This window comes from Esox lucius, chromosome 21, assembly GCF_011004845.1.
Source record: "Esox lucius isolate fEsoLuc1 chromosome 21, fEsoLuc1.pri, whole genome shotgun sequence".
Classification (NCBI taxonomy): Eukaryota; Metazoa; Chordata; class Actinopteri; order Esociformes; family Esocidae; genus Esox; species Esox lucius.
Window position 1 is genome coordinate 13,039,897 of NC_047589.1, and position 14,286 is coordinate 13,054,182.

At 36.7% G+C, this 14,286-nt stretch overlaps 1 protein-coding gene across 3 annotated transcripts in view; it reads left to right on the plus strand.

The window, feature by feature from the left end:
* The window catches only part of LOC105019404 (cadherin-12), a 207,013-nt gene extending 203,586 nt beyond the window's left edge, over nt 1–3,427 (plus strand). For all 3 annotated transcript variants that reach the window (XM_034289193.1, XM_029116093.2, XM_029116094.2), the window contains one exon: nt 2,149–3,427. In XM_034289193.1, the coding sequence (XP_034145084.1) occupies nt 2,149–2,705 (557 nt within the window). In that variant the 3' untranslated portion in view covers nt 2,706–3,427. The remainder of the gene's footprint in view (nt 1–2,148) is intronic.
* Nucleotides 3,428–14,286: the final 10,859 nt, after the last annotated feature.

The following is a 14,286-nucleotide window of genomic DNA, read 5'->3' on the forward strand; positions in this document are numbered from 1 at the left end:
AGAATGAAATTAATTAAACAGGACCTGCCTAAATTTGTCTGTATAAAAACTGACGCAAATATTGCAGACGGGGCCAGATGAAACAAACCAGATCTACATCAGGGCCAACATTTTAGGCACTGAAGAGTAATATAGAAGGAAAATGAACACTTCTTGAGTACTGATCAGCAGTTCCAGATACAGTTGAAGGCTGGATAAAGAAAAAAATGAAGCATTGGGGGGCATCTGCAAAGACAACTAGCTAGCTCGCTAATTAATTTGTCTAAACCAGCCTGGTTAATTGCACTTGAACACTTGGAGTATACACAATTGACATTATTTATCTCAACACAGGATTGTGACCTTGCGAATACCCATTGAGTGTGCATTTCATGTCTTAATAATCTGAATAATGCATGTCATATATGCTATTGTTTGAATAATATTTTGGTTGCATTTATGAAATTCGATAGGAATATTAGAATACAACTTTATCTGTGATATATTTCACCTTGCTGATAGATCTTTTTACCTGCCAGCCAACATGGATCATTTTCCAGGTATGGGAATTTGTTCAGCATTTACTTAGTGTCTACTTCAGCAACTAACCAAAACCTGATACTTTTCAAGATTAAGTCGTGTACCTTCTACAATTTTGAAACATGTTTTATCAACCGTGATGACATCTCTTCTCAGCCCGTAGTATTGGCATTGCCTTGTTCTATCCAAACACTGCCATCCATTCTTCTCTCCTGTCTTGCCATTTCGTTTAGAGGGGGGGCAGGGAGCTGTTCAGTGTTGATCTATCTTTCTTATTTGCGTTTCCGCCTCAGAGCTGTAGGTTAATGTTAAGGCTCAGAAGAATAATCTTCAAAGGTCAGAATCCCTGCTTTTAATTATGACAAAAACAAACCGAAACTAAGGAATGCAGTCAGCAAGATGCACAGTCAAATTAACAGAATACTGGGTTACAGTTTATATTGAGAGTCCAGATTTCCATTGGTAAATGTTGATAAGCAACTGCTTATGTTGATAAGCAACTACTTTTAGCAAGTTCTAAAAGTTTGTGCATAGACATACTAAAGATTATTTTGTAACTATAATCTTAACCTTTACCCCAAACCTTTTCTAAATCTAACCCTAGCAAGCAGTTGCATATTAACAGACAGTAGTACAGCTTATCCATAGAACATCTATATATGGAAATTAGGACATAAACAATGACATTTAGTCTAGCTAGGCAATACCTACAAAATCATGCCATTTTGGAGATCTTGATAGTTCCAAAAACGTGTGTGTGTGTGTGTGTGTGTGTGTGTGTGTGTGTGTGTGTGTGTGTGTGTGTGTGTGTGTGTGTGTGTGTGTGTGTGTGTGTGTGTGGTGTGTGTGTGTGTGTGTGTGTGTGTGTGTGTGTGTGTGTGTGTGTGTGTGTGTGTGTGTGTGTGTGTGTGTGTGTGTGTGTGTGTGTGTGTGTGGTGTGTGTGTGTGTGTGTGTGTGTGTGTGTGTGTGTGTGTGTGTGTGTGTGTGTGTGTGTGTGTGTGTGTGTGTGTGTGTGTGTGTGTGTGTGTGTGTGTGTGTGTGTGTGTGTGTGTGTGTGTGTGTGTGTGTGTGTGGTTAACCACAAACATATATTTTAATGGGATTTAATCAGCATTTTTTCTGACATCCTCATACAATTTTGGGACTAGGTTGTTTTAAGGATATTTTAAAAATGTTTCCAAGAGATGCATTATCTTAATTGTTGCATTTATACAATGCATACTTTCTGATTCCACCTTTTTCTATTGTTTCTCTTTAACCCATAAAGAGGAGGAGATTTTGTTACCTACAGATTGGCAAGTTAAGCGAAGGCTGTACCAAGAAATACCATGGACTTATTTCATTTCCACAGCAGGGAAATGTATAAAACATAAAAAGAAAAATATCTCAAGTCAAAAACAAAAGCCGCTCACATCTCATTAAATATCAATATGCAAGTAACTTTTTATTATGTCATTATTTTTTACAAACCCCTAATGTTACTATCTTTTTTCTCTCCAGTACTGTATTGGCGATATCAACACCATATAGCGTACCACAATAAGGGCTAACAGTACTGTTACGAGTGATTCCTAAATAATGATGATACTAATAATAATAATGTGTTACGCTTTGTGTTCTTCCTCCAGTGATTGTGGTCCTCTACATGGGACTGAGACGACAGAAGAAGAAGGAGACTCTGATGACTTCTAAGGAGGACATCCGTGACAACGTGATCCACTACGACGACGAGGGCGGGGGTGAAGAGGACACCCATGCTTTTGATATGGGCACCCTCCGCAACCCAAAAGTAATCAAGGATAACCTAGTAAAGGAGAATCTCTTGATAGAGAACCGTGACCTTTTCCGAAGGGACGTTAAACCTGAGCCCAAAACAGGCAAAAACCAACCACCTGTTTCCCAAGACAGTGCAGATATCAGTGAGTTTATCAACCAGCGACTGAAAGAAAACGATGTGGACAACTCAGCCCCACCCTACGACTCTCTGGCCACGTATGCCTATGAGGGTGAGGGCTCTGTGGCTGAGTCACTCAGCTCCATTGAGTCTCTGGTTGTAGATGCTGATGAGGACTATGATTGTCTCCACGAATGGGGTCCTCGATTTAAGACTCTGGCAGGAATATTTGGAGAGCAGTCAACCACTCAGTCAGACACAAAGACAAAAACAACAGAAAACGAACAATGATTATCTTATAAATAAAATCCAAAAGAGGGTGTAAAATGGCATATTTTTCTTTTGTTTTTCTATTTCTATTTTCAAGGTTAAAACTATTTTGCAAACCCATTTTTTTCTTAGTTTTTAAAAAAATAATAATTTTGTTTCATTCCTAGCCTCTGTTATAAGATAGTAAATAAAAAAGAGATCCTTTCGATTACATTATTTTGCAATTTTATATATTTAATTTAAATTTCAAAATGCAAGCTTTTTTTTTTGGCATCCTTGAAAGTGCCTACATATAATTTACGTATATGTAAAATGGTCAAATTTTTCTTAACTGCACATTCTGTTCTCTGTTATTTTTTTTCTCTCAGAGGCCCGAGAATTCAACTGGACATACAAATATTGCTGAATGACAGACGTGTTGTTTGAGACTACTCTCCGTAGGACCAGATTTTTTTTTTTCAAATATTTTGAGTTTGTTATTTATTGTTTATTTATTGGCTGGGTGTTTTTTTTATTTTCCAAAATTTTTTATGTATTTATGTATTTATATCTTAAATGTTATACATCTTTTTTTTATGACACTTGTAATTGTTGTCGTTATGCCGTGACCCACACAAAATGAACGTTTTAGTCAGGTGGGTCAGTTGTGTACATATACTCAAATGTAAGCCTAACTGATATAATGCAGTTCAGTCAATGTGATAAACACTGTTTTCTTAAATAAACGCCACTGACAGGAATCACATAAACAATGTTTTGAATTTTGGAAATGCATGTTCTTTATCAGTACTACATATTTATTTGATATTATTCATAATACTGAACTTACTTTTACTGCTACTTTACCAGATAGGTATGCTAAGAACTTATTCTTATTTACAGCAACAACTTGGGAGTAATTATTTGAGTTAACTGCCCTGATGAAGAACATAACGACCATATATATATATTTTTTTACTTTATGCCTCAGGGATTAGGACTGCCAACATCTTGATTGCGTTTCATTTACTGGTACATTGATATTCAGCACTAGGATACCTTGCTGCCCTAAAACGAATGGATTGAGTACAGCAGGGAAATCCATTCCTGTATGTCTCCAAAACCCACTGTCATGGGTTTGTTTTTCTTGAAGGATGGATTAAAAATTGCAGAAGTTACTTTTATCAGACATTTAAAAGCCGACATGGCTTAAAGTTGCTTAGGTAACATCTTTTAACTGTATAATTGAACAATGCACATCATTCAATGCTTACATTATATACAAATAAATTGATTAATATCCTGTTTAGCTTCAGAAGGGCTGTTTCATACAAAGCTCTACAGTTCATCACCAAACATTATCCATTCAAAAGTTGTACACTCTGGATACTATAGCGGTATTTTGTGATAGGTAAGTATTTTATTGTTCTAATTATACTGCAAATTTGAAAACTTTTATTTTTTTGTACCCCTTTTTACTGCCTTCTTCAATTGTGTCATATCCAATTGCTTCTATGTTCCTGTCTCTTTGGAACAACTCTCAATAAAATCAGGAGAGTTGAAGATCACAGCAAGCTTACCCGATATGAATCCATGCCAAACCGTTCTGCTTTTTGTATCTGGCAGGTAATTAACAAGTTTTGGTTGAAATTCTGCCTTGGTGGCAATAATCTTAAATGGAGTATGGTTGGGATTAGTGAAAAAAGGAACAGAGCATGATAAGCTTATAGCCAGCCTCTTGCATTGAAACAGCTTCACACCCTTGGACAAAGACTGGAGTCAAAGTGGTCTCTGTTTACAGAACCACTGTCACCCCCTTTTGACTATATACTTTTTGAATAGTGCACTTCAGGAATGTGTTGTTTGATCTCTGTGGATGTTGTGATTGACCAGTGTTTCCCTTGCTGTAGAGTGGATTTTCAGAAAATCACTACACTGCCATGTCAGCAGTGAGTCACCCTGTTGCCAACATTGGGTAGATGCAGACAGACCAAACACAGACATCAGCACTAGGGGTGGTTATTCCTCCTGCATTTAAACATGAGAGCTAGCTAGCTGACAGATTCTGAATAGCTTGGGGATTTTAAACATTCAACACTCAAACACTAAAAAACTGAAGCAAATACCGTCAATGAGGATGTTCTGGCGTTGAGTCAAGTAAATCCTGCCAAGCCTCGGTAGTCTACCCCCAAGGTCTGCTATACAGCTCAATGTTCACTCACTATGGGGTTTACCCACTCTAGTAGATATGGATGTAGTCTCCATATCTGCCAGGAAAAAAAGTATATGAATTCTTTTACCCTCATATCATAAGAAGATTTTATGGTCAGTGAAAGTACAAGCATTGTAGTTCAGTGCATATTTAACTGTTATACACTATTAATCAAGGATTTGCAAAAATATTTGTTACATTTTTGAATTAAGTTTGAAACTCCTACAAATGGCTCTGTAGAAGATGACAATATTTTCTACACAGACATGTGCAAAGACATGTGCAAAGCCTCAGACCCAAAATATTTTTTTTTTTGTCAAACTTGCTTAGTGCACCCAAAAGACTAGAGGCGACTGTATGATATATGATATATAATAATGTCGGCAAAGAATAGAGTCCTGCATGGGTTCATTTTTATGAACCGTACTGGCCATATTCATTCTGATATCCATCCCATATCAGGACATAGTTTCTTCTGTCACTGACCCAGAAAATATTGAATTGTTCAGGGAGCTGACATGTTACCGGCCAGTAACATACATGTTATGTACTGTATATGTAGCTTGTATTTTTATTACTGTTGAGTAGGGTATTCCAAAAATGAACATTTGGTGTCTTACCATAATTGTGTAATACATCTTTAACATCTTTATCCACTCCCAACACACTCTGTCTCCCCTTCAATATATGCTCCCTTCGGGTCCAGTATTATATATATATGTTAGACTACTGCTTAGTTTTCACTAATACACACAAAAACTGATTTAACTCTGACTTCTGAAATTGCCATTCAATTGTGGATGTTCATTATTCAAAATGAATTATACATAAAAAATGACTGTACATTGAAATCATTTACCTGGGAAACGATACCTCCCATGCCCATTGTTAGGCTCCCAAAGGTTACCTTGAGCTACAGAGTGCAGCAGAAAGGAAAGGTAAAGTAAAACTTTTCCAAGTTATATATGATTGGTTGGAGTTGTAAAATCATCCATGGGTTGAAATAATTTGTAGACATTTAAAATTACTTCCAGTAAAAAAAGTATTTCATGCATACATTGATATAACATGCTAGCAACAATAATTTTAGCAACAGTAATATTATATAAAGTAACAAGAATGTCTGGTTGTGAATAAAAGGTGATGTCTTGTCATATAGAAGCTAGAAGAAAATGTAGTTAAGAAATATCACAAAAGTGGGAAAGTTGAAGACAAACAAATGCAGTGGAAGACCCAAAAGGCTATCTGCATCTAATGTGTAGTTCTTTAGATCACTTCATTGAGGGTCAGAAAGAAATCCAGTGAAGTGATTGCTCAGCACCTGGAGTCATCTCGCACCAAAGTACACACTTCAACTGTCAAAATAAATCTTGAAAAGAATGGCCATCTTTGAATTGCTTCAGTTTTTCATTCTAAAGCAGGCAACACAAAATGCTGTCTTGTGTTTTTTTGTACTTTTCATTGTATTAATATTTCATTGTGTTTACTTTAATACATTGTGTTATTTCTTGGGTAGCCTATGAGTTTGGTACAATACTATGATAGTAATTTGGTACAAAAATATTCACGCTCATTCACAATCTAAAATAAGTGAAGAATTAAGAAATGTTTTTGAAGGTTAACAATCTGCAGTTCATTGGTTTGCAAACTATTCTTAACATAATTCAGAAAATAAACATAAATGGCATGGACAAGAGAATTCTCAATTAAGATGTAATATTTGGTTTGACATCCTTTGGTAAATATAACTGCAGGTAAACAGGTCTTGTAAACATCAGTAAGCTTCCTGCACTTTTCATGGTGCTTTTGCTAGAAAATGCTCCTCTTCTGCAATTTCTGCAGGGCGCCTTCACTCAACTTCTGATTTCAACTCTTGCCATTGGTTTTCTATGGGGATAACATCTGAAATCATTGCTGACCACCTCAGAACAACTTTTGTGAATATCATTCAGGTCTTCTTGTCTCTCAGCATTGGGGACTTCCTAGGCAACCTAACATGAAACCCTTCTTGTATGCAGCAGATGACCTTAAACATGTTTGAGAATTATTTTGTTTCTGTCATTCTCGGACAGTGCTTTGTTCTTCAGCATCTTGACAGTAGTACATGAAGCAGTGTTCTGTTCTCAAACTCTATGTTACAACTCTTGTGGTTTAGAAATTACCCAGTAAACCTGCAGTTCTCCAGAAGACAATAATCCTGTCCTGGACATTTATTTTCGTGCTAAAATGCACATTTTACATTATTTTTATTTTTTTCTTATATCACCTTTGAGTGGAACATGTTATACACTTTCAACAAATCTTTAATTACATTTGGAATTTATGAAATAAAATGGTATTCTATCCTTTATACAGCAAGGCACATATAGTGATATTGACCGATTCATCAGGTGACTGATCTGGCATTATTAGGGGGCCAAGCAACGAAGTTGCTGGAACCCTTTTATGTTTGTACGTTTTATTATTATTATTATTAGGGGACCAATTACCATAGGTACGGTACCCTATTGTTTTTGTTGGTTTTATTATTATTATTAGGGGGCCAAGCAACGAAGTTGATGGAACCCTTTTATGTTTGTACGTTTTATTATTATTATTCTCCAGGGCCATTTTCAGAGGTCCATAGCTCGGTCCCCTCTGGCTCAAAACGCTCCAAACTTTGTAGACGGCATCATGGTACCCATACTCCTCATGGTGGCGCTGTAGCACTCAGTCAAAAATGTAAAAAGTGAAGCTCAGATCTCATGAACTGAATGTTGTAGAGACGGATTTCTGGTGGATTTTCAAAATATCCATGTGCTATTTCGGTTTTTATAGATCACAACCCGGTGAGACTATTCAGTCTGTCAGCCAGCCCTGCGGTGTAGTGGGAACATCCCGGTCCTTCAATATTGTGACCACAGTTCTATTCCCTTCTCAGATGTTCTAAATTCTGTATCTTATAAATGCTTTTCCACTACAATGGTGAAATACCATGAGTTTCATTTATTTGCGAGAATAATTGTATTACGTGACCCTTTTATGCTGTTATTGTTTTCCAAAGAAAGGAACCAGCCATGGAGTGATTGGAGTCAATGATTTGGTTATAAGTAGGATGTATAGCTATTAGCTAGCCATCTATAATAATCTTTGTACTAAAGTGCACTTTAGTTCTGTTACAAACGTTTTGTTGCCAACTTTATCTCAGCAAAATTGTAATGGCTGGGGTAAAATTTACATTTGGAGAGGATAGAGAGCTGTAGGAACAACCTGTAGTACCTGTGGTGTAGTGGGGACATCCCTATTCTCCAATATTCTTACCCTGGTTCAATTCCCCTCTGAAATGTTCCAAATGTTGTATTTCAGAAATGAATATCCACTTGGTGCTTTTCACCCATCACACAACAATATATATCCCCTCTGTAATACCATGATTCTCATATGTTTAGGAGAAGATTTGTTTTACGTGACCCTTTTATACTGTTATTGTTTTCACAAATCAGCCATGAAGTGATTGGATTCATTGTTTTCGTTATAAGTAGGATGTACAGGTATTAGCTATATAGTCTTTGTGCAAGACTATTCTTTAGTTCCTTTAATAAATGTTATTTTGTCCACGTTATAAAAAATAAATTAATGGCTGAGGTAAAAGTTTCATTCTGCTGTTTAAATAGTGCAATGATTAAAGACAGTCTGCCACATAGAAAACCAGGGATTGAAACCTGCCAGCGACAACAATATTCATCCCTCCTAATCGGCTGAACTAGGATTGCCTGGTTCCTTTTCTGGTTTCAAAGTCTTTTTGTTTTGTTATGATTTCCTCTCCTTCGACTTGGACATCCGGACTACTAGCGGCATTGGGCATTCTAGTGAGAGCATGGAGTGAGATGCTTCCTGTGCCCCGCTTGGCTTATTTCTTTGTTTGTAGTTTGTTCCAGTCATTGGCAGCTCCACCTGCAGGTAATTCAAACACATGCTACCTACTCTTTAAGAATCTTTATTTCTATGAGTGTGGGGAAAGAAATAAATCATGAGTGAATTAACAGTGTAATGGAAATCACTTAAATGGCAGAGAAACTGTAGATTTTTTTCAGATGTAAAGCGTTCTTCAAGATTTGCAAACCTGGAGCGGTTAAAAGATTAAAATTTTCGGTTATACATTAAGGACTAATAATACTGGTAACAAGTGTTGCTAATTTAGCGTCCCATATGCCATTCTTTTACGTGGGATATTAGATCTTATGAATCCAACATTTTCTATGCTAGCTAAGCACCGCAACATTCTAAATGAAAAAGTATCTTCTTTAGGAGAGCTCTTTTATCCCCTGAGAAACAAAAGTAATCCACATTGTTCCAAATCCCATTGCTGCAGATATATCTTTTTTTTTATTTAGAATATTTTATTTGCTCATTGGCATCAGCTAGCTTGTTAGCAGAGCCAGATAGCCTGGTTGACAGCTGAAGAAATAATGGGTGCACTCTTCTTTCATTGGTAGAGTGTGACATTTAGGTTTTTTACCGGCCCATTTTGTATGTTGTAATAAAACTAAAATGGATGATGGTAGTTAATTCTGATAGCATAGAAATTAGACATGTTTGGATTTTGTACTTTAATTTTATTATTGAATTTTAAAACCACTATATGATCCATTTTAAAAAAGGATTCATATGTAGGATTCTGCGTGACATCTATCGCAGATTCAGTTAATGTCTGTTGGAGAGCTCTTTTATCCACTGAGAGACCAAAGTAATCCACATTGTTCCATATCCCATTGCTTCCATATCCCATTGCAAGCTGAAGAAATAACGCGTGCACTTTTCTTTCACCGGTAGAGTGTAACATTTAAGATTTTTACAGGCACATTTTGTATGTTGTTATGAGACTAAAATGGATGATGGTAATTTATTCTTTTAGTGTACAAATGATACATGCCAGTAATTAAAATGTATTATAAACTGATCCTAAACTTTTTTAAGTCTTACTTTGTTGTTTGAACCACACAAGGGTAAACTAAAATGATGTATAAAACATGCAGTCATTTCTAAATGCTTCATCCAATATGGATGAAAATATGAATCAATAATTTACCTTTATTTTTTACAAAGAAATCAACTGAGACCAATGTCTGTTACTGCTCAGCCCTGTATTACCACAAAAAAAAATGAATACAAAATGGAAATAAAACATAAATTCAGAAAAACAATCACAGTTGACAATGGAAATGTAATTTATAAGAAGTAAAACATGTGTTAGGCACTAAACCATTTAACTTCTCTCACTCTGAATAGCAATTCAGGAGTGTATGGCAAAACATTTAAAAGGAGTTTTACCCTGTTCTGAATAGGCCCCCAGTATCTCCAGCACTATCCAGTCTTCAGAGTGTGTTTGGTAACTGCTGTTCATCCAAGTAAATGTCTCTGTTAGAAAGTTTGTAAGTTCACTGAAAAAAACATTTACGGTGTTGAAATTTGTAAGAGGCAACACGTTCAATAAAATAACAATTTAGGGTAGTAATTTTAGTGTCATCAAAAATAATGTTTTGGGAATTAGAAAATAGCCTGTATTTCATTTTATTTGGTACCAACCTATTACCCGTATGTGATTTTTGTAACAGTTGAAAATCAGAATGCAGTTTATTAAAGAGAAAGGGGTATAGCATATAGTACTGTGTGGTGCATGAATGTGAAATGCACAATTTCTTGAAGAGTTACATAATTCTTTAATACATACAGTGAACAACAAAGAAACCAAAATGTAACCCTGTTAAACTTCTTTGTGGACTATAAGAATTTGAGAAATATCAGCTAGAACAGCCTGTGTTCTGTCACTAAGGTCATTTTGAAACCAGAGGCAAGTGTCCTTGGCCAGCTCCAATGAAGACAGCTTTTTCAATGAGATTGAGTGATCTACTGTATCAAACACCTTTGACAGGTCAATAAACAGAGTAGCACAGCTTAGTTTTCTCATCTAAGGGTTTGACAATATAATTTACCATCAGTGAAGTTGGTGTGATAGTACTGTACCCAGGCCTAAACCCAGCCTGGTTTTAGGCCAAAATGGCATTATCTGATAGAAATGCCAGTGCCTCCAGGATTTTAGCAAGTGTTAACAATTCAGAGATAGGGCGATAGACATCATGTACACTAGTGTACCCACCTTTATTCAGTGGAAGCGCTTGTGCCGTTTTCCAGATTTTAGGGGTAATCCCCATAATTAGTGATAGATTTGCTTTATACAGTATATGCGTTAGAGCTCCAGAGAAAGTTGGAGCAACACTAACCAATGAGCCTGGATCTGGCATATCAGCCAGGAATGGTTTTCACTCACCCTATAACGAGTTAATGGAACTTATTTTGGGGAAACCTTAGATTTAAAATCAGTGTTCCTGTATAATTAGTTAATTTACATGTATTCCTCTATGATTCAATCCTCTGTCATTGGGGTTGGAATAGAGTTTTTTTTTAAAATGTGTTATTAAGTAAATTAAGTAGCTATTAAAGGCATCAGGTATTGCATTCTGATCAGTAATAGGTACAGATGCAAACACTATATGTTGTGGCAGTGTGGTGCTGTTCTTCAGGGTTGTAAATGTTTTCCAGAACTTGGAAGGACATCTATTACAAGTATATTGCATATTTTTAGATAGTAGTCTGCTTTTGCTTTTCTAATAAGTTTTATACATAGGTTTCTCAGTGTCTTAAAAGTTTGCCAGTCCAAGCTAGATGTTTGTTTGTTTTTCTAGCATTTGCCCACACCACTGATAATTAAAGCTAACTGTCTGTACTTAGTTCAATGAACTAAGAGGTAATGATGAAACAAGTTCCGATCTTAGGTAAACTCTCTAGTCATTGTAAATTTAAGCTAACATACTCCCTTATTAATTGTAACGCAAACCAGTCTTAGCATCACTTGTTCCTTTCAAAAGCAAGCTAATTTTAAAGAGGGAACATTGGCTCTGTGATCTGCATTATAAAAGCCCACGTCATAACATATACAACGTTTTGTTAATTGTTATTTAAAAAATCTATGAGTTGCTGCAATATAGTTAAGGAAGTATGTGTTCATTATTAACCACACATACTAACAACACAGCTCATGTTAATACATATATATTCTGTGTTTCTCAGAGCAACAGCCTTCCAAAGGTTAAAATTTGTCCATTTGCAAACAATATCCAAATGAGATTTGGCTTCAATATTTCATCCAACCCCTCAGAATTGTAGATTTGTGGAAGGAGCAGCCCCAGGAGGTTTTATTGTATTCTGGGAGCTGATGGATCTGGGGGACAATCCCAGTCCAGAGCAATTTCCAGAGCAGAGAAAGACAGGGACAGTTGACTGAAATGAAAGTGAAGCCAAAGGAGACAAGTGAAGATGTGGTCAAAACCGAATCTCAGATTTTTGTAGTTCTAGAAATGAACATTTCGTAATTGCCATATACTAATATACACATTGAATACTCATGTAAATTTGGTCAAAACAGATTTTTGAAACTCCAGCAATTAGAATTTTATAGTAATTATTGCAATTAGCATTAATACATAGCACCAAAAAAAAAATCACACTGAAAAATTGCATCCACATATAACAATCAGCTTGGTTCTCAAACCTTGCTACCTCTTGCATAATATATATTTTTTCCAGAAAAGTCAAATAATGTGTGTAAAAAGACTACAGTAAAATAGATGTATCTCACAAGATTCATTGTTGTAACTGAAGACATGTTAATGGATAATGATTTTGATGATGTTGATTGTGGCCAGTCATATATTGTCCAACTACAATCTGGCTGTGGAAAGTTGCAGAATATTGGCGGGAATTGAAACCTGTTGATGTTTACATTGATCAAGAGCTTCCCAAACATATTCAATGGGTGACATGACTGGTTAGTGTGGAGTCCAAAGAAAAACTCTCAGCATTCAATTCTCTGGCTACAGCTCTGGTGGACAATCCTTTACATTTAATGACCTTTTACAGGAGAGATGAAATGATCATGCTGTTTAATCAGATTTCAGGGGGATTATCTAGGCGATGGAGAAATGCTCACTAACAAAAATGCTGATCAATTCTTAGAATACTGCAATCAAGGTGTCTTATTCCACAAAGTACATTCATAAACACAATGTAAACCTACTAAGGTTTAGTTTTCCCAAGCATGTATATGCTTGTCACATTCATTCTTAGAAAACCTAGCAAAGATTAATTTTGGTTCCTGGATTTAACACCATTTCCATTGTCGGGTCTGTATGGCAGGGTAAATCTAGAAAAGGTCAGTTATTTAGGAAATTATCCTGATAATCTGAGTAGTAACACCTTTAACTGGCTTCTTGAATTGTCCCCTCAGGTCCCTACCTCATGTTATAACTAATGAGCATAATACGTTTTCAGGACGTTTTTTCCTTTTTTTTCCCCCAACCCCCTCAGACAATAAATAGTCCAGGCAGCTTAGCTGTTGGGCTTTCTGAATAATGGGTTGTCTGAATTCACCTTAAACTCCCCTTCCAGAGCTGTTTGAAAATGCAAACATTATACTCACCCAAGGCTACAGACTATCTTCAATTATGATTGACCTATTACTAGACAAACAGAAGTGATAGGTAAAATGCATCGGGAGCGTTGGGTATGTATGATGTGGCACTTTTGGCAGGTGCTTGCACTTTTGTGTATGGTTAATGTAAAAGTTCATATTTTAACTCATCCCAGGAGACCCTTGGAAAGTGGGGTTAAGGCAAGGTCAACAAAAATCAAGAGCAGCCCAGGAGCAATTAGGGTGAAGTTTTTGTTCAAGGGTCACCTGGTTGGCTTAGGCATTTGAACCATCCACCTTTCATCAACTGGCCTAACACCACCGGCTTTGGGACCGATATAGTAATAGGGTTTCTTAACAACATTAACTAAAACTACCGGGCATATCTCCAACCTCCCTGATCTGACCAAAATCCTTGAGCGAGTTGTTGCTGCTCAACCCAAATCCCACTTTGACTCCAATAACCTCTATGAACCCTCTGTTCCAAAAACAGCACAGAAACCACCCTACTGAAAATCACCAATGACATACTTCTCTCTGCTGACTCTGGCTTCCTCACCATCCTCATCCTCCTCCACATCCTTCCCCATAGACAGGATGCAACTGAACTTTCTCTAACACAGCTGCAAAACATCTGAAACCATCAACGGCTCTAACTACCTCACATGCTCCCCCCAGTCTCACTTCTCACTTAACATCGATGATTCCGGTGTCACCCCCTCCTCATCCTTGACCCCACCCCCTTGTTCCTACCTCATGTCAACCAAGTTACTAAAACAGCCTTCTTCAAGGCATTCGGCCCTCCCCGTCTTCTACCACTGCCAAAACACTCATCCATGCCCTCATAACTTCCAGACTAGACGACTGCTATAGCATTCTCTACGGTTCACCCCACAAAATCCTCA